Here is a 21,810-nt window from a genome sequence, read left to right on the forward strand (position 1 = left end):
AAAACTCCCCTTTGGTTCAATAGCCATACCTAGAAGACAGAGGTGATGGTCATTCTGTTCTGTACCAGCCTAGGCACCCCCTGGAATATGACTCTAAATTCTGGGGTCCATCACAGGAAAATGATAGGATGATAAGGAATAGTTCAAGAACAAAGAAGGCGATCTGAAAAAACCAAAGTCTCAGAGATACTTGAAAGGTAGCTTCCAGAAGAGGTACCATTTGGGAGTACCTATGAACTTATTTTCTAGAAAAAAGAAGTTACAGCAGTTTTGGTAGACGGTATTCTCTGTTGGTCATAATAAGCCTTCTCATCTCGCATGTTCTTTTATGCTATGGTCTTGCCATTCTCCAATAAAGACATCGAGTTTAGTTATCCTTCCCTGGAAGCCAGGCTACCCCAGGACTAATTGTGACCAAAAGAGTGGGTGGATGTGGTGATATATAACTTCTGAAGCTGGCCCTTAACAGTTAGGCAGCTTTTACCTTTGCTGATGGCAATGCTCGCTTTCGGGGTTCAGTTCTAGCTGCCCTCACACCGCAAACCCTGGCAGACCTCAGTGGGTGCCAGGTGGAGCGGAAGATTCACGTCGTTGAGTCCTGACAAGATATCTGATCACAAAATTCTGAGCGAAGAAGATGGTCATGGTTTGAAGCCACTAAGTTTTAGAGTGGTGCCTTATTCAGCAACGGATCATCAGAACAGGGAGTAAGAAGGTAGACGATGGAGCCGCACTGTTTGCTAGCCATTAGATCTTGAGCAAATCATTTAACTTCTTTCCCCCAGTTTCCTTTTCTGTAAAATAGGGAGGACCAACCTCGCGATTATTGTGAGGATGAAAGGAGGCAGGAGAATCCCTTGGAATAATACCTGGCCCATAAAAACTGGTCAGTACTAGCATAGTAATAGCACTAAGGGGGTGCGAGCTATGAAGATACAGAATAATTTAACTCTATTTAAAAAAAATTCTCTAATGGAATTGTCCAAACATGGAGAAAGCTGCTTCTGGATGTGGGGAAGCCCCCTTCCCTGGAGAATCCAATCATGAGTGGGGGGCTCTTGGTAGAGTTTGGGGATGGATGACCCTGTCAACCTTAAGAGTTTATGTCCTGTCATGGTAGGGCCACGTTTTTGATGGAGGAGGCACTCAATTGTGTTCAATACGCTTTTCCTGAATTGACTTGAGCTAGATAGAGAAGAAAGACGTGCTCATCTGGCTAGATCATTACAGTTTTGAGATTACCAACATATTTTACTTGGCATAATGTTTTCTCATCAGCCATTAATGTTCCTGTACGCATCCTTAGGAGGTCAGCATCACCATTCCTGTAAGATGAAAGACTTGAAGCAGAAAAGCGAAGTGGCTTATTAATTATTGAACGAACTGCTTAGAGCACCTTTCCGCTTGTGAATTCAAGCAGGAACACGAGGCCCAAGCCACCCAGCTTCCTTGCCCAGCAGGGTGGTATGGAGACCATCCCGAGCTCCCCAAAGGCAGGGGCGAAACGGCACAAAGACGCAGGGCAGATCTTACTTCTCTCCAGCTTCTGAGCTCAAGAAGCATCGCCACACAAGCCCCTGAATTACAGAAGCTCAAGAAGGGAGGGGCTGCCTATTCAGAACTTAACGAAGGAAAAGGAGGTCTGGAATGGAGACCGTCCTGTCTTATGAACTAATAAAATGTCCCAGACCCACTCCCAAGGGCCCTGAGAGATAACAACCCCAAAGTCACTTCAATTCAGCTGACTGTTTCTTTGCTGGGTCATTCTAGGGCAGGGCACAAGACCGGGAGAGAGAAACAGGAGGGCAGAAGTTCTGGGCGAGCCGGGGGCGGGGCCCCAGCTTGCTTCCTGTGCTATTCAGTTTCTCCACACACTGGCATCAAAGACAGCAATCTTGGGGCTCTAAATGAGGACAGACTGACCCAAGAAACAGGGACAGGTGGTCACTTTGCTACTCACTCTGAAACCCCACATGGGGTATTTTAATAGTGCTCTCCATCTGTCCAACCTCGGGGGCTAATCCCTTCCTAATCTGAGCTGTAATATAATAATTGGGTAATCAGACAAGACACTGCAAAAAGCTCAGGCCATAGTTTTGCTGTTCTTTTTGGCTAGACTCTCTCTTTATTAGAGCAAAGTATAACTGACCTAGAAATTTCCCATTTGAGCTTCAGTCTTCGCTAAACAAAAGCAGATACTCCTAAGAAGTATGCATGTTTCGAAAGCACAGCCCTCCTTCTTGAGGGTAATTTCAGTCCCTGCTCCCTGCGCAGACAGGAATGAGCTGCTAGGGGACCACATGATCTTGCTCTGTGCTGCAAACTGAAAAAAAAGGAGAAGAAAAGAGGGGGAGAAAAGACTCATGGTTAGCTTGGGCTAATGAGCTCACTGGTGTGTGTCCAGGAAACATCCCAGAATGAATACATCTGCTGAGATTTCTCTTTTGAAAGAAGTAACCTTGTTGTGGATGGAAATGAAACAGAAATGCAAACTGCATGAGGCGGGGTCAGGGACTGAACCTGAAGCGCATGCAGAAAACTCAGTGGGTGGTTAGGCGCTGGGGGAAGTAAGCCTGGCTATTTGGGGATTAACCCATCATGGAGGAAAACATACATTTTTTTCCCCAAAAGAGAAAAAACGAACACTTAAACTGCTGAGGCCTGATCGCACTGGCCTGGCACCTGGCAGGAAACAAAGGTGCTGTCAGTCCACTTGGCTGGAGGTTTCACATTGAACTAAGGCTCACACTGGGGAGTCTCCTGGTTGCCATCAAGAGCAGAGTCATAGCTTATTCATGACAGACCCAGCACACAGTAGGCACTCAATAAATGCTAATGGACACAGCTAAGGCCACATGAAGGCCCTTCCTAAAATAGTCTGGAGGTGGCAGTGGCCGCAGTCAGGTGTTCATTCACTTAAGTCTATTTCAAACGTTTGCTAAATGTATTTGCTTTAACCAAAAAATATTCTCTCCTCAGGAGAAGGCTAAAGGAAATGGAGAGAGCTGGGAGTGGGTGCTAGAGACTGGAAAGTGGCGGCCAGGAGATCGAATGCACAGTCTTGTGGCAGGAAGAAGCATGGAGGAAAGTGAGCCCACGGGGGATGTGGGATGTTTCCTTTCCCCAGAATGGCTGCAGAGTGAGCTGATTTGCTAGCAAATTCTGCTAGCTGTCTGCTCTAATCTGTTTTCTTCTTCCATAGTAGTAGGGATGTGGCCAGGCACAGTTAGAGCATATTTCCCATGCTTTCTTGTAGCTAGATGCGGCCATATGATTAGTTGTCACCATTGGAATATGAGCAGAAGTGATATGCACCAGGTCTGAGTCGAAGCTTCTTCCAGTATCTCTCTCCCAACAGTGAACTAGATGTGGACAGTGGCAGGACCCCAGGGGAGATACGAGGCTTGAAGCCTGAGACCCTGGGTGATCACGTGGAAGAAACCCCCGCCCTACTGACTTGGATACCTACCTAGAGCTGGTGGGTGAGCAAGAAATAGACTTCTGTTGGGTTGAGTCGTTATTTTGGGAGACATGTTACGGAAGCTAACACGATCCTAAGTAATGCTTCAATACCAAGAGACGTGCCCCCCATCCCATGTAACTCAAAAAGGGGAGATGGTGTCCCCAGAAGGTGAGTTATCAGCCTCTGACTGAGATGACTGAGCTACTCACTTGCGGCTCTGCTAGTCGACGGCTCTGCTTGTCACAGAGGGAAGAACTACACTCTTCCTTGTCGACACAATCCTCAGTCCCTCCAGGTCAGTCAGGGTATGGGAAGTGGGTCCTGGGGCACCATTATGATGGAGGCTGTGCAGAAAACGCCCGATCGTGTGTGACGTATCATGGGAATCTGCTGCACCTCATAGACACACGGCGGAATGGGGGTCCCAGCCGTGACGTGGGGAACGCACGGGATACACGAGCGCGCAGGGAGACAGTAGTTCTGCCAAGTGAGAGCTAGTGGTTGTGCGCAGCAGGTGGACAGTGGCAGATTCTGGGAATTTGCTCAGACCTGTTGGAGTGTAGGCTATGAGAGCAAGTGTGCTCGTGTGTTGTGTGCAGAGGGCTACAGATGGGACAGGGCTGCGAAGTTAGAGTAGAAGAAGTCGGCAGAGATGCGTAAAAAATAAAACAAAAACAAGAGAACTCTTTTTGAAGTTCGAAATAAGCTTTTAAAGCCCATGGCAGTATCTTTGGGCCTAAGGGTTTTTTTACTTGCATGAGGCAGAGTAATTTAAACTTTAAGAGCCAAGGTTCCAACCTCAGCAATAAATTTAAAAGAATACGCATGTGTTTTGCTGGCCCAGACTACTTAAGACCCCAAAGCTTTGGGGATGGGAGAAAAGAAGTTGAAGAGGAAGAAAGAATGCTGAGTCATTAATAAGAAGGGGCTCTGCTCCCTGCACGGTCCATCCAGGTTAGCTCCCAAGGAGTGGACATGACACAAGCTTCCCCATGTCCCATGGGCTTAGGAGCCAAGACCAGGAAGGACCCTGCTGCTATCTGTCTGGAGCCTTTATGTACATCCCCTGTGCCGTCATGGCAGGGACAGGGGAGCAGATGTTATGATGTGGGGCAGAGACAGAACCAGAACCAGAGTAGCATGGGAAAGCAAGGGAACTCTGCATGTTTCTGAGACCAAGGTCGAAGTAGCCGAGAAAGGGAGCCGGCAATCCAGAAGGTGTCATGGTTGTGATGACGAGATGCGGTGGCACTGAGCAGGTTGCTTGTGTGGCTGGAAACCAGGTGGGAAGGACAAACCCGGGCAGAGGGCCTCCCACCCGTACATGGGCTGGTTTGTGCTTCCTGTCATTCTGCTGAGAGGGCTGGACCAACCCCGTGTGTGATGCTCTGTGTCATGAAGCAGAGATACGGTAGAATTTCTTGGAGATGAGAGGAAGTACACCCAAGGGGCCAGACGCTTGGACTTTAATTCATCTCTTGGAGCCCCTCTAGGCTCTTGCTCTTGAATTCCTTGCCTTACGTCCTCACTAACGCCTGCGGGGCACCTCTTGGACACTGGGTGTAGTTTGCTCCCTCTGTAGGGCCAGATGATTCCCACTGCTGAGTCTGGCAGCTCCCTAACACGCATCAGCCATGCCCAAAGCCCGTCTACATGGCCTCTGCTGTCCCACCCCATTCTACTTGGTTTTGGCTTCCTTGAGCCCACCTTGGCACTGACGGCTTGAAGGGACCCCACCCCGCTCTGCAATCTGAGATGGAATATTTTCTAAGAGTAGCTCTGGCCAAAGACCGGGGCAGGAGAAAAGGGAATTATGGGGAGGAGCAGACCAATGGTCATGGTGAAACCTGTTTCTCAGGCCACCCTGGCCTACGTGCAGGAAATTGGAGAACAATAATAGCCACCATGTTTCTCTTATTCTTTCCTATCCAGACGGCCCTCAAGATTGCTCCCGGATGGTCCCAACAGACCCAGGGGTCTCACATGTGTGTGCCAACATCTAGTCTTGGCTGACGTCATTTTCTTTCTTGTGCGTTCTGGCTGGCGACGGTGCTGTCCCCTCACTGTTGGCAACCCCAGGAGTGCCATCCATGACCTCGAAACCTGCTGAGGGTCCACACTTGCTGGAGCAGCCCACGCCCAATTTGAATCCACCAAAGCGAGTCCAAGCACATTACTGTCTGCCAAGGGCGCTGGTGGCTGCGCTGGAAGGATAGAGGTGAGGTGGATGCTGTCGCCACTGCTGATGGTGGTGCTTGTTATGGGTTGAATTGTGGCCCCTGAAGATACGTTGACATCCTAACCCTTGATACCTGCAAATGTGACCTTATTTGGAAATAAGATCTTTGCCACTGTGACGAAGATATAAATTAAGATGAGGTGATGCTGGAGTGCGGTGGGCCCTTGGTGCCACATGATTGGTGCTGCCATAAAAGGAGAGGAGACACAGACAGACATTTGAGGGAGAACATCATGTGAAGACGGAGGCAGCTGGGAATGATGTGTCTAGTAGCCAAGGAATGACCATGACGGCCAGTGAGAACCAGAAGCTATGAGAGCGGCATGGGAGCTACCCCGATGCCAGCACTGCCACTTCCGCGTGACCTGTGCCCCCCTCGACATTGCGGAACCCAAAACACTGCACCCCCTGAGCTTCCTGGCCGTTCCAGAGCCCATGTGGGGTTCTGTCTCCTCTTGAGAAGAGCTCTTTCCCCTCAGTTGCCTCAGCTGTGCTCCAGGGTTGATGTGGAAAATTACGGATTGGGGGCACTTTTTGCATTGCATATTACTAATTAGAAAAGAATTTCTCCTCTTTGTAAGCATATACCCAGAACAGCTATTACCCCACCCTGAAAGCCAACGTTCGGGACAGATCAGGAATCAAGCTATGCAAATGAGAACATAAGCACGTCAGTCTAACCTCGGCTGACTGTGCTCAGACCTCTCTAGTCCTTGTCCGCCAAGTGCTCACCTAGAGCTTTGTCTCCCACAGAAAGGAGGGTACAGCAAAATGCCAGTCGCATGGACCCCTGGGCCAGGCTCCTCGGTAAGGGGCATTCACACATTTCTCCCCTGGCAACTGTGCACGTCACCCTGTGGTCTCAGCTTGCGTGAGGCCCCTGGAGGGAAAGGGTACGCCTTGGTCACATGGGCAGAGTTAACTGCAGAATGAGGGTCAAGGTTGGCAAAGCTGGGGCTCCTCCTGATGGTCCTCATAACAGAGACTTTGGAGGGTCTTTACTCAGCTCACCCTAAAGGATAATCATGGTGGGGTGGGGGGTGGAGATGGACAAGAGTGGGGAGGCAACATGGCCAACTGGGCTGGGGCCTAGAGCAAGCTAAGTGGTCTGGAGATGGGAGGTGTTGGTCCCAGCTCAAGTATCGTTTCCAAATATCATTGACTAAACATTATCCCTTGAAAAACCATAGGCAAATGTAAGGTAAAGCCAGCAGCCTCCTTAATGGGAATGCGTGACAAGGGGAGGTCCACAGTAGCAGCTGCACCCTGGCTTGAAGGGTAGCTCCTCCCCCAGCCTTTTCTGTAGAATGTTCTGGGTGATTCCCCTCAGAGAGAAAACTGTACCCAATAAGCTTAGGACACAGACTGGAGCTAGGCTGGCCAGAAGACACTTTGAAAAGGGAATTGATGATGATGATGATGATGATGATGGTAAGCTCTCAAATGATTCCTCCTGTGTTTCTCTTATCTTTTTTCCTTGTTTTGATTATCCTCCTCCAAAGACGCTCGCTACCCAGAGAGAAAAGCCCTGACTGAATAATAAACAGACCCTTGTGCCAAAAAAGAAAAAGCATGCACATGTCTCCAGCAAAACCCGCTTGCTGTTCACATTTGCAAACCATCCTATCATTCTGGAACAGCATTTTTCTGAAACGTTTCTCCTCAGCTCCTTTCTACTCTAGTTTTCTGTGTGCTCTCTCAAATGGCAGGTTTGGGGGATGGGTGGGGGCAATAGTGGAGTTGGGGAGAAAGAATGAAAGAGGAAACTATAACCCCAAACAGTGATAAAATTATCCTCGCTGGTAAAATTATCTTCACTGTCATGATCTGTCTTTCAGGGACAAAAGTCACCATTTTGTGCAAATACAGGTTTTGCTTCCCCGACTCATGTCTGTGAAGAGTGATTGAAGGTGTGAGTAAACCCTCCCGATGGTTCGTAGCAATGACCTTTGGCTTCAATCGGCCTCCAGCAGTTGGCCTGGATCTCTAACCATCCACCTCTCTCCCCGGCTCCTAGGCCCTGGGAAGGGGTGCTCTTCCCCCACATGTCTGATTCTTCTGGCAAGGTCCCTGCGGGCTGGCCACATTCTCCTTTTGCTGATAGTCCCCAAAACAAGGACCTTGGGTTGGAGAATATTTGAAGGTCCGCATTCACACCATGGCTTCTAAAGGTCCCCTTGCCTGGGACCTTTGGATGAGGATGATTCTGAGTGTCCTTGTTTTCTTCTGCCTCAGGGCCAAGGACTCGCCACCCTGGCATCTTCCCCAGGCTGAAGACTGCTTGGTCCCTTTCTCTTTGTTTGAGGTCTGTATCTCAAAGGAATTCTACCCATCCCAAAGTCCTGGCCACATGTTTCTGGGAGTGGGGGTGGGGGGCAAGGATTCTCATGTAAGTGGGAAAATGAGACTCACATTGGCCTGTCCGGGTAGGTCAGAGTTCTGCGGTGGATAAGCAGTCCACCTTCTCCCAACATCAGGTTCAGGGATGGGGAACGGGGGAGTTTTTATGGACTACTTCATTTTTTCCTGATCCTAGTCATAAACTCTTTCAGACTGACACTGTTAAGTAGTAACCCACCAATTGGAGCAATTGTATGGTGTGTGTGAAAGAACCAAAAAAGATTTTTGGCTGCCTTCAGAAGCTTGTGAAGGAATAACAAATGCATTTCTCTTTGTAGTTCTTCATACCTCTTCCCTCCCCACGGCAGTGAGGACCCTGATTCTTCGTGGCAGGTGGTCAGGTAGAACTGGCAAAAGCTGGTCTCAGTTTTATACCCTGTCCCGGAGACGTGTGTAGCGATAGTGGCAGAGACCTGGTCAGATTCAAAGGCTGAGAAAGCAGGCCCCTGTGTGGCTCAGTCGGTTGAGCGTCCAGCTCTTGGTTTCAGCTCAGGTGATGGTCTCCAAGTGGTGGGATCAAGCCCTGCATTGGACTCCAAGCTCAGCAGGGAGTCTGCTCAAGATTCTCTCCCTTTCCCTTTGCCCCCTCTCCACTCATGTCCTCTCTTGTACGCTCGCGGATGCGCACGCTCTCTCTAAAATAAATAAATCTTACAAAAAAAAAAATGCTGAGAATGAAAACCTCTCCTGAATCCAAACTCCTAATTTTTAAAAATTTATGAAACAGTGTTCTTGATAAAAATCAACAGAAAAGGGCAAGTATACAGCTAACAACCCCCAGGCCTGAATTCAAATCAACTGTGTTCCATGCTATAGAGCCTGCAACGGCCAACATGTTGTTAGTAAAACTCTGACTTCAACCCATAGGGAATGGAGTTTCTGGGTATAATGCAAGTAGCTCATAAAAAATGAAGCTCGAGATGATTAGGGAAAAGACGGATAGTCACATATATGTAAATATCACATATTGCTAAATAATGTTTATGAATAAAATAAATGATATATTAATATTATACCTTTATCGCATATTATTAAATATTAAACATATATAAATTATATATCTATATATATGTACATGCTTCTTCAAATTTCTTCTTTTTTTTTTTTTTTAAGATTTTATTTATTCGACAGAGTTAGAGACAGCCAGCGAGAGAGGGAACACAAGCAAGGGGAGTGGAAGAGGAAGAAGCAGGCTCATAGCGGAGGAGCCCGATGCGGGGCTCGATCCCTTAACGCTGGGATCACGCCCTGAGCCACTTAACTGCTGTGCCACCCAGGAGCCCCTCAAATTTCTTCTTTTATTGCTAATCAACTTTCAGTTAGGATCAGGAAATTCGGTGTTGAGGTTACAATATTAGCAGTCTCGGGGCGCCTGGGTGGCTCAGTCGTTAAACTTCTGCCTTAGGCTCAGGGCGTGATCCCAGAGCCCTGGGATCGAGCCCCGCATCGGGCTCCTCCGCTAGGAGCCTGCTTCTTCCTCTCCCACTCCCCTTGCTTGTGTTCCCTCTCTCACTGGCTGTCTCTCTCTCTCTCTCTCTCAAATAAATAAAAATCTTTAAAAAAAAACCCAACAACAATATTAGCGGTCTCCTTTGAAGTCAGTTTACAGAAAAGATCCCCAGATCGGGCTGTTGCCTGGGACAAGGTTTCCATTTTCCCTAGATTATGTGGTTCAGAGAAGCTGCAGAGACTGCTGGATACTCAGGGACCCTGCCAGGCTTCTCCCTGTCCCATAGGGGAAGGGGGCTGCAGGAAACCCTGGGGGATGGGGAAGGGGGACAGGAGTAATGTCTGTGTCCTGCCTAATGGAAAAGAAGGCAGACCCTGCACTCCAAGGACCACCTGTGGAGCAGACCTGAGATTCTCAAACTGTGTCCTCCATCCTCCACTCATCCATTGTGACCAAATGCAGGCTAGGCAGTGGCTTCTGTGACCTAAGTAAGCCCCAGGAGCTGGACTCTGGGATAAAAGCCACAGTTGTCCCTAAGGACCAGTCACCTTCCACCTTACAGAACTGTTGCACATTCCTTGCAGAGAGTTGCTAATTGGTATTGGGCTGATGGCTCGTGTTTTTGCAGCAAGAATCAGAACCGCAATTGTAAGGATTCAACATCGACCTGGATATTGTGCTCAGCAGTGGACAAGACACAGATGTAAACAGACACGCTCCATGCCTGCTGGGCTTGGCGCCCAAATGATAAGGACAGACATGAAAGGCTCGGGAAAGACATAAAGACTCATGAAGTCCAGGATAGGCGCTCAGAGGAATAACCATTTTGTGTTACGTTGAATTTCTTTGTCCATTTTGGAGGGGGGGAGGTGTCCTGTGATCCATGATTGGGCTTCTGGAAAAAGCCTATCTAGAGGAGGAATCTGAAGGTGGGTAAGATTGGATGGAATCTGAATTCCATAAAGACGACTCTGATTTCTGCAATCGACTGGAGGCTCTGTTGCCTGCTCTTGCCACACACAAAAAACTATGCAGCACAAAGCCAAGTCGGATCCGAAGTGGGTTAGGGTATTATATAAACCCTTGGCGGGAGGGGAGATGGTCTTTTATGTGTGTTTCTTTTGCTGCAGCGGCGGCGGCGGCGGCGGCAGCAGCAAGAGTGGCTCAGGTTGATTTAGAATACGGATGACAGTGGCCTGGCGCGAGCCCACGGCTGACGAAAGCTGCTTATCCCGCTCGGTTTCCATGGAGACGAGCAGGAGCAGCGGCGGCGGCGGCGAGGCTGTCAGCGAGCGCTGCGGCGGCGGCTGCGGCGATCGCGCGTCCGCGGGGGTCTGCAGGAGGAAGGAGGAGGCCGGGGCCGGGACCCTCGCGGCAGACATGGACTTGCATTGTGATTGTGCTGCCGAAACGCCGGCCGCCGAGCAGCCGTCTGGGAAGATTAATAAAGCTGCTTTCAAATTATTCAAGAAGAGGAAATCGGGTGGCACCATGCCCAGCATTTTTGGGGTCAAAAACAAAGGGGATGGGAAAGGCTCGGGTCCGACGGGCATGGTGAGGAGCCGGACCCACGACGGCTTAGCCGAGGTGGTGGTGCTGGAGAGCAGCAAGAAGGAGGAGCCGCGCGGCGGGGGCGACAGCGGGGGCGGCGGCGGGGGTGGCCGCAGCGGGGGGCGGCCGAACCCGGGTCCCCCCAGGGCGTCCGGGACCGGAGTGGGCTCCCTGGCTAACAGCTCGGTGGCGAAGTCGCACAGCTTCTTCTCCCTGTTGAAGAAGAACGGGCGATCGGAGAATGGCAAGGGCGAGCCGGCGGACGCGAGCAAGGCGGGCGGCAAACAAAAGAGAGGACTGAAGGGGCTCTTCAGCAGCATGCGCTGGCACAAGAAGGACAAGCGGGCCAAGGCGGAGGCGAAGGGCGAGCGCGCGGGGGCCCCGGGCGGCCTCATTCTGCCGGGCTCGCTCACCGCCAGCCTGGAGTGCGTCAAGGAGGAAACGCCCGGACCCGCCGGCGAGCCGGAGAAGCCCAGCAAGGACGCGCCGCGAGACCCAGCAGGTGAGCTCGGAGGGGGAGAGCCGGGGCCGGCCTCCGCCGATCGCGCCCACGTGCCGGACCGCCGAGAGGCCCACAGCCCCGGGGTCCCTAAGGCCGAAAGCGCCCGGGGAGAGGACGCCGCGGGGCATCGGCGCGCCGAGAAGCCCCGGGCAGCCCCCGAGCTGGGCGCTGGGGAGGTCCAGACGGCTGAGGATGCCTCCAGGACAGGTGACGTTCCGGTAAAGACCGTCCCCCTTGTCGACTCGGAATGCGGCAGCGGCAGCGGCCGAGCGGCGGCCGTCCCTGACCCTTCCTCTGTTGATCCACCCTCAGACCCATCGGCAGATCGTATTTGTTTGATGTTTTCTGACGTGACTTCACTGAAAAGCTTTGACTCTCTTACAGGCTGTGGAGATATTATTGCAGACCAAGAGGACGAGGCAGGTCCCAGCTGTGACAAGCATGCCCCCGGGCCAGGCAAGCCAGTTCTCTCTAAAAAGAACCCCGGCGTGGTGGCCTACCAAGGAGGAGGGGAGGAGATGGCGAGCCCGGATGAGCTGGACGACACCTATCTCCAGGAATTCTGGGACATGCTTTCCCAGACTGAGGACCAAGGACCAGGGCCCCAAGAGGGAGCGGCCAAGGCGGCAGCAGCCCTGGAAACCAAGGTGGTGGCCGAGACGTCCAAAGACGCCAGGTGTGCGGAAGGGGCCAAGGACGTGTCCTTGGGCAAACACAGGAGGCTCAACCGGATTCCCATCGAGCTCCATCCCAAGGAGGAGCCTAAACAGCCGGAGAAGGAGCAGCAGGAAGGCATCCCCAATAGTGACGAGGGCTACTGGGATTCCACCACTCCGGGCCCGGAGGAAGACAGCACCTGCAGCAGCAAAAAGGCAGGCATCCCCCGGGATAGCTACAGCGGGGACGCGCTCTACGATCTCTACGCGGATCCGGATGGAAGCCCGGCGGTCGTTCCCGCCAACGAGGAGACGTCCTGCTTGTCCCGGTTAAAGCCTGTGTCTCCAATCACCATCACCTGTCCACTGCGAACACCAGGCAGTTTGCTGAAGGACTCTAAAATCCCTATCAGCATCAAGCACCTGGCGAACCTTCCATCCAGCCATCCCGTAGTGCACCAGCAACCAGTCAGGAGTGAGATGCCCAGAACAAAAATCCCAGTTTCCAAAGTGCTGGTCCGCAGGGTCAGCAACCGGGGTTTGGCTGGGACCACCCTCCGGGCGGCGGCGTGCCACGACAGTGCCAAAAAGTTGTGAGGTCTCGAAGCCAAGGTGGATGGACCCCATGTCAAGGAATATACAACTTTCCCTGGAAACCACTCAAATAAGTTTTGCTTCTTCTAAAGAAAGGCTTGTAGGACCATCCCTGCTCCACAGCGCAGACCGAGGAGGTCTCTGTGCTGCCAGCAGGGGCAGGGTACTCCAGAGAGGGGGTGCTACACATGGGATTCTCCTTTCAAGATAAGTTCCCTGAGAATTATTTTCAAGCACTTTTAGTTTTTTACCTTTTAAAAAAATCACTTTTTTCTTTTTTTCCTTTGATGCGCTGAACACTTGGAAGTCACCTTTACTTGCCTTTGCAGAAAACAGGACTTAACCAAACCTAAGGAAGCATCATGCCATGATAGTTGGTCCAGAGTGCCATGGTCCAGAGAGGGCCTGGAGGACCCACTGTCAACACCAGAGGAGCCCCTCCTCTTCCATGACACTTTCCTTCCTTCCTTCTTTTCCTTTTTCTTTCCAGGAAAAAAGAGAGAGAGAAAAGAAAAAAGACCCTTTGCTGTATCACTGTGTGGGAAACACCTGCAAAGCTGAAAGAGCCAGGTATTTACCTGATGAGCAGAGGGGATCATTGATTGGCCGAAAACTTGCCTACTTTCAGTTGCTGGGTATGCAAATAGGTCAATATCTACCACTAGGACAATAAAGGAGTGTTTTGGTTTGGTTGGTTTAGATCATTTGTTTGGGGAGAAAGAAAAAGCTCAGCAGAGCAGGTTGTGTCTTTTTCTTTTTCTTTCCCACTCAGTGAAGAAATAAGGATCAGGGAAAGATTTCACTAAAATGCCAATAGACACAGTATTCGAGCATTTATGAACTGTAACTTTCATGTGTAGATAATGCGCATTTTATAGTTTATCCAGCTGTTAGCATTTTTTAATCTGTCAGTAACCTCGAATTTAAAATCCGGTTTTATAACTAGTTATGGTAACTGTCCCTGAATCACCGATGTTCTTTTATGTACTGTAACCTAAAGCAATTGAGTTTTTGTTTTATATGGGTTCTCTGGCTCTCAGTGCAGGAAAAAAAAAAGTCTATTGTGTTGATGTCCCAGAGGAATGGTTCTGTCTTGTCTTGGGTAAGAGACTATTCGCTTCTCACTCCTAATCCTGCTTTTCAGAGATTTTTACCTTGGTTATAAAAATTTTGGATTCAGCCATTCTACAATAGTCCCAAATGAGGAACGTGTTTTAAAAACCCAATAGAAAAATACAGTTTTTCATGTTATTTGACTTTTGCTTTATAGATTCGTGATTGAGACAGGTATGTTCAGAATATGACACTGGTACGCGTATGTATCGTAAACACTCTATGTCGAGATATTTTGAAAAGTGGTTTCCTTGTATGTATATTTTCTATTATTTTAGATGAGACATTTATCGCAGAACGGGTTACCATATGCCTGGATAGTTTGAGTGATTAACTGAAGCAGTTCCTAGAATGCTATTAGCGTCTAATGATTATATAATATCCTCTTGGAAACGCACTTCAGTGTGTTTAATCAAAAGACCGGAGCTTCTACTAGGAGTTGATTCATGGTATCAGGAAGATTAGACATTTTCAAGCAAAACTACACGCATACGAATGGCACAAACACTTCTGTATAACTCCCATTTTCCCAGAGAGATTGCCTAAGTAATGAACTGATAGTATATGCTTTCTAAGTTTGTTTTCTGTTTCATAAAGGAAAGAAAGAGGCAAGTTAAGTATATGGAAACCTGTTTTAATAGTATGAAAGGAACAAAATAAACGACATCAAAGGCAAACAAATTTGAGCCAGTAGCATACAGCAAATTGTTCCCATTTTAAATATGCAGTGATTCAGTTAGAAGAGGTGGTAGAGATTTGTTGAATTTCTTTAGTAGTCAGATGACTGGCTTTTATTGCATTGTGTCAGATCCTTAATGTTCTTTCAAAGTACTGTTTTAATATTTAATTTCCTTATATAGATGAGGTCCTATAATCAGACATAGCCTTAAGCACTCTGAGCCCACCACCAGGAATTCATAAAGCCACTCACACGTGCTTCTGAGCTCAACTGAGCACAAACTAACAGACAAAGACATGTACTGCACACTCGGAAATATTTTACAAACGACTTCTGTCTTGAGAAAGGGATTTAAATTTGATTCCACGCTGATAGTACTATTTAGACTCCAAATGCATTCATCTTCCCCCAGTGAATGTAAAGAACATAAATTTTATTCCTAGCCGTAAAACAAAGGATGTTTATTTTCTTCTTGTGCATTTGCTCGTGAGGGTTACCTCCTCCACTGTGTGGCTCGGTGACAGAGTTATATTTGTTCATTTGTTCAGCTGTACAGGGAAGTTAGGAGTACCTGAAGCACTGAGGAGAATATTCTGACAGTAAAGGCAATCTATGGAGAACTCTATTTTGTTAGCACTGGGACAAACTATTTTTGCTTTCACAATTTGGGGGGCTTATTTCTGCCATTCTACCACTATGCTATGTCTTCTTTTTGTAAGTAAAGGAAAAAGTCAGCAAAGCCTGCCTTCATTTCCCCTGCCTGTCAATTAACCAGTTATACAAGATGTAAAATATTTTCTCTTTTCATTCTTTTTTCCATTTGCTTCCCACTTTTTAAAAAACTCTCTCTGAGAATTCCATCCACACCAGTCAAATGAAGGATGCAGGCAGTTAATTAAATGGCCTCAGTGGGTAGGTGGGAAATTAGGACCAATGCAGGAAGCCTGCATCTTAACCTTTTCCACCCACAGAAAAGGGTTCACAATTGCTTTTTTTGTGCCAAGGGCTACTTCTCTCATTCATGTTCCTGGAGATTGCTCCCCCCCCCCAGCATTTTAATAGATTTATATTCCAATTATTATTAATACATTTCCTAATTTGGCTATATTTGCTGATTTTTTTTAATGGGAAGGGTTAAATATGGGCTGATGACACCTTTGCTGTGTGTGTCTGATTCTGAGATGCTTGGTTGATTAGGTCTCTTTAGTCAGTGAGCTGGACAAATTAGAGAGGAAAAAGTCAAATCCATCGTTGGCCCTGAATTTATCAGTGAGCTTAATAGCTCTGCCCAAAGACAGCCTGACTTTAATAACGACATTACACAGACAATGTCACTTGAACTACTCTGGCATCAGTACTGTTGGCAGTTGGATGCTTTTATTCTTCCATTAGCACCGACTGGGAGAAATTTTACTATAGCATTGTCAATAATTGCAAGAGGAAATAGATTTTTATTATCACCTAGTAATAACAATGACATATAGGACATTAAGGACTTCCTTTAGATACGTTTTCCACAAATTATCTGCCTATTTGAATACAAAGTGTTTAACATCTATGAGAGTGATGACTGACTGGGTTTAAAGCATTTCTTCCTTAATCTCAGAAGTAGTTTTGAAGTATTGCACTTAAATGAATATTCAAATAACACTTTGTTTACACAGTTAGCCAGGTAAAAAGACTATATTGGATATCAAGATTTCTTCCACTGATCTTTCTGAGTTTTCATTGTTTACACCTTTGTCAGATTAGTTTTCAGAGCCTTTTTACTGTTAACTTTGTATGAAGAGATCCATTAAAGTAGCTTTCTGTCCTCTCCCTTCATACCCACCATGTTTGATGTTTGCTTGGTGCCCTCAGATAGCCGTAAGGGGACACTTCTCATGATGGTGGTGTCTTTTGACGCTAGTGGAACACATTTCCTTATTGTAGTCATTCCAGATTTCTCTCCTGAATGATGACAATCTGGCCTTGGTCCCCTGTGCTGGGTTTCTAAGAAGGCATGTTCCAATATCTTCACAGATACTTCGCTCCCCTTATCATTCTTAAGAAATTAATTCAAGAATTTTATACTCTTAAACAAAAGGAGAACACATCACAATTGCCTCTTATCACCATTGGGAATGACCAGTTAAAAATACCTTCATGAAAGAGGAGAAACCCAAATACCTCGGCTCTACCCATTTCCCTCCCTCTTTGTCAGGCAGACCAAGGGATGAACAGCACAGTTCTTATTTGTGGAAACTCGGCCTTAGGAATTTTTGATTGCTTATACACAAATATTCATGACAGTTTGGGACCCGAAGCTAGCGTGGCGGACCGGTGGCTTATATATCTGCGTGGGAAAGCAAGAGGCCAGCATTTACTTCATAAAAGGACGTGTCTGTAACATTGTCAGGTGGTAAGTGTGATTCCCCCTCCAGGGCAGTCTCCTGTCTGTCCACCTCTGAGGATTTCGTGATGGCCATCATCAGTTGCTTCTCAAAGCCTTTGCGCTGTGCTAATGCTTTAAAGGAGATGGTTTGTTGCAACTATAGCCACTTAGAAAGAATGTTATTATCTCACTCCAGAGAGCGCTTTTAAGGAGTGATTCAGAATGATAGTTCCATGATTATGGAAAAGTGTTCTTTCTCAAACTGAAAAAGGAAAGATTAAAGTAGGCACAAAGCCTCCAGAACGGAAACTGGGCACATTTTATGACCAACGTTTACTTTAATTCAAAGCAACCTGTGCTCATGGAGCATATACTGCGTCTAATACTTCATAAAACCCCCTTCAGTCTGGGTTCAAACATAGCTGTACCGTGACTGGACTTTCTTAACAGTCATGAAAAACATCTTTATTTTATTTTACCTACTTTTTTTTTTTGCATTTGTTGCTTATGGTTTGTGGGGTGAAGCAGAATGGTGTGAACTTGAACAGGAGTGGAATGGATTAAGCCACACAAATTCCTCTCAAAATAATAATAGTACTTATAACAATAATGAACATTTGTCGAGTACCTGCTAGGTGCCAGTGGCCGCCTGGAGCTTTACAAATATTGACGTGGTCCTCCTAGCAGCCACGTGGCTTAGGCACTATTATTTCCCTCATGTGCCATCTTTAATTCATTCTTTTTGTTTGTTTCCATCCCATCTCATCCCCCCTCCCCGTTCCCCTCTTTCTCTTTCTCTCTCTTTTCCCCTGGCCTCTGAGATGGGAACATAAACTCTTCAGTAACTTAGAGTAACACAAGAGCTAAGAACTGCTTAATGTCACGACCAGTTCACTTCCAATAGAAACAAAGCTAACCCATGCCATGAAGCTGAAAATTGGTTTTGTGTCCGAGACGATGGTGCTCCTGTCACTATTAGAGAAACCAGGCACAGTTAATAGGCAAACACTCTGCCTTCTTTTGAGGATATCCTCTCCTTCTCAGGATTAACAGCAAAAATAGAGACAGAAATCTCTCCTGTTGTCATGGTAATACTTCTTCCCTGTAGGATGTCAGTCACTCTAAGCACATTACACTGGTTTTTCCACCATAAGCCCAGTCTGGCTTGCTCCGGGTGTTCCATGGGGTTTGTTTAAATGGCGGCTAGCTGACTGATCCCTTGCCTTGCTAAGGTTCTGAGCTTCAGAGGTAAGCTCCTGGCTCTTTCCAAAGCAGTGAGTGCATCCTACATTCCGTCTACGGCCGTTGAATCCTGGCTCATATTTTCCCATTCATTACTTCATTCAATGAATATTTATTGAAGACCTAGAAGTCAGTCATGGTGAATTTGAGTATTTTATATTGAAGGAAAATAACTAACCTATAGTGCGTGCGTGCTCTGTGCCAGGATGATGCTCTGTGCTTTCTTTCACGTTGTTATGGCCACTGTTCACAAGGGCGCGGTGGGTATTGGTCCACCCTGCAGAGGCAGCAAATGGTGCTCACGAAGGTGAAATACCTTGTCCCAGGTCACCCGTTTCCTAAGTACCGGGCAGAGTTTGAATCAGAAACCTAACTTTATAGCTTATGCTTTAATTATACGGGTTTTTTTAACCGTATGATTCAATTTCTGTAAAACTTGTTTTAAGTAAGAAACTGATCAAAGTTCTGAACCGCAAGAGCCAAACGACATTTGTATAATTGTCGGCACCATCCAACTGATGGCTATTTTAGTTACAAGTGAACTTGTATTTTTTTTTTTTAATTCTTTGATGGCTTTTATACATGCAAGCCTAAAAAGTAGAGCTCAGAGACTAGCAGGTTTTTTCTCACCTGGGCCAGTCAAAATTGTGCACTATATTCATCAATTACTTTAGAGTTACATACAAGCAGGTCTATGTACAGATTTTGTAACTTGATGTCTGTTTTGCCAATAATAAAACCAAAAGCAATTTAGGTAGCGAACCCAGCAGCGTACAACCTGTGTTTTCTCACATTCTGATTCTGTTAATACTCCCAATATCTAGGGAAAATCTGTTTGAAATTGCATCATGGTCATAATTAAGGTGGTTATTTTCCTAATATATGGCCTGCCTGCATTTGGTAAAATGCTTTTGAAATGAATTTTGGGCCTCATCCTAATGAGACGCAGTGGAAGGTTTCAATAACAGGTGGTCATTCCATTGGAATGTAAACTGGGATAATTTGTGATAATTACCCCAGTTGGGCTAATTGGTAGAGTAACTTTCTGCTTTGTGTGAGAAGATAGCATTTTTAATAAAATATAGCCGAGGTGACTGGTTATCGGAAACATATTTAACTTTCTCAGATACCTACCTGGATCATCTAATAGGCTAAAGCAGAGATACTAAAAATACCTGGTCGGATTGCATAGGGGCAGAGAGCGGACACACAGTAACTACTTGTAACATGTCATGAGATGGTCCTACTTAGCCTGAAGGAATTAGTGAACTTTCTCAAATATCTATGCTGCAGCCATTTATCCCCCGCTACACAGTTATTTCTAAAGAAAGGAAGAGAAACTCTCATAAAGTAATACAATAACATTGCTTCCAGAACAAATTTAACTGAACATGAAGGATCTGGGAGTGGTCATTTTATCAAGAACATCAGGGAAAATGGTTTTGATGTTATAGGCAAAGTAGATTTTTGTCATTTTTACTTGACTCCAGCTATCTACCAGGCTCAGTGCTAACTTCAGGTTTTTGACCAAGTTATTTATATGGAATATCTCAGTGTAATATAGGGAATTGCAGATTATTTGAAAATAATGACAAAGAAGGCCGAAAAGAGAAATTCCATTTCTATAATTAGTTTTCCTGAAAGTCAGGCATGTCTTTGAGGACAAGCTTTTGGCTGTATTATTTTTGTGCACAGGAGGAAAATTGTTAGTAGGTTTATAGATATTATTTTTATAATAGAATGTTAAATTCCCCCCAAACATCAAAAATCGTCTCCTAGAACTATTCTATGTTTTTAAAACTTGTTTTAAAAAAGGATTCTAAATAGCAATAGGATCTTTTCTCCTTTCTCCACTCCAATGATTTAATGGGATAAATGAACCAATGTTTATATTTTTAAACCTGTAAATATTTTATTTTGGGTATTTTGTATATTTGTTGATATAATTCCATTTTGTGCATATGTATCATTGTGCATGTTGCTGTTTTTGATAGTCACTCTTTTAATGAATGTAAGAAGCTTGGACTAATAGCACTTTTCTTGTTTCATTCAAACATCTTAAAACGAAAATACAACACTGCCATTTTAACTGTTGTGTTTAATTCAGTCAATAAATTTTGTTGCTCCTTTACTTTTAAAGTGAAATCTGTTGGTTGTTATTTTTCCAGGAGGAATTTTATTTCCAGCTTTTCAATTTCTAGAATTGATACCAATGATGCTGATAATGGCAATGTGATGTGCGTGTATGAAATTGGTGGAAAAACCGATGGTGGGCCTGTATTTCTTTCCACACTTGGTAAACAAGTGAAAAATTATTGTTTGGTTTGGGCAGTTGCCTTTCAAAAGCCTTGATATTCTGACGTGGATCTGACTTAGCCTTTTACGCAGAAACTCTCCATTCCTCGTAAGCTCACTAAAGTGAGGCCAGCTAATCTGCTGTGATTGTTAGGAGCAGACACCTGGAGTCTTTTTTTAAAGAGTTGTTTTCTGGCTTTTATTGTTCAGTTGCGGGGTGGGCGGAGTTGTTAAAAAGCAAAATTCAGCCAAGTAAATTTGAAAATCGAATTAGCTTCATTAAACAATTCATGAATTAGGCAGCATCCCTTCCTGCAAGTAGAGAGGTGCTCTGAGGCATTGTACAAAATAGAGGGTTTTTATAGGAAGGAGGGTGGGGCAAAGAGCTATTAGTAAAAGAAATTAAAAGGATTATTTCAAGCAAGTTCACCTTCCCTTAGGGGGAAGGGCAGTGGGTTTTATTAGGTGGTTGACCTCATCTTCCTTTGGGGGATGGGGAGGGCCCATGTGACAGATTACCTCAGAGGCTGACCAGACAATTCCTGACTGCCCAATTAAAACTTAAAATATCTGGGAGAGGCACAGGTTAAGTACTAAGTCCTGGTACGGTGACTTGGCCTGAGTGCTGCCATTTTGGACGGTGGTTTTCTTTTGAACAGGGGTATGTTTTCACTTTGTATGTTTAATGGTTTAAATCCATAGTGGCTTGAAACTCAATGTAAAGACTAATGAGGTTGTGCCCTTTTATATTTGAAAAATAACAATCGATGACTGCGTAAATTGTTTTGAAGTATGCCTCCCTTAAAATAGGCTTGTTCATACTACACTTGCTTGTGTTTCTCATAAATGACAAGAAAAATTCATATTAGTCTGTTGAACATGATGAGTGTAGACTTCCAAAGGGAGATCTGATTAGTTACGGTAAGCAGAGTAAATACACATCAGTAGAACCACACATAGGGAGACAAGAAACTCACAATGCCTCTACTCCCTTTGTGCTGTGCCGCCCCCTTTCTCCCAGCCCCTTTGACTTCCCCCTCTCTTCTTCTCTTGTCCTAGAATTGACACGGAAGCACCTCACAATAACTGAACTCAATTTCCCTTTAATGGGGAGATGAGGAGGCTAAAGCTCATAGATGCTAGGAGACTCACTCTGAAGTCTTTGAAGCAGGAAGGTGTAAAGAGAGACCAAGTTTGGAAACCGAACAGAATCTGGGTTTGAATTCTGGTCTGGGCGCTTACCGCTCTCCAG

General features: G+C 46.2%; 1 protein-coding gene across 1 annotated transcript; it reads left to right on the top strand.

Annotated features, from left to right (window-relative positions):
* The first annotated feature begins 10,797 nt into the window (after positions 1-10,797).
* On the top strand, positions 10,798-20,402 carry AMER2 (APC membrane recruitment protein 2). The gene has a single exon (XM_026493015.4). The coding sequence runs from the start codon at positions 10,798-10,800 to the stop codon at positions 12,856-12,858; it is 2,061 nt and encodes a 686-aa protein (XP_026348800.1). The 3' UTR covers positions 12,859-20,402.
* Positions 20,403-21,810: the final 1,408 nt, after the last annotated feature.

This window comes from Ursus arctos, unplaced genomic scaffold (assembly GCF_023065955.2).
Source record: "Ursus arctos isolate Adak ecotype North America unplaced genomic scaffold, UrsArc2.0 scaffold_10, whole genome shotgun sequence".
NCBI lineage: Eukaryota > Metazoa > Chordata > Mammalia > Carnivora > Ursidae > Ursus > Ursus arctos.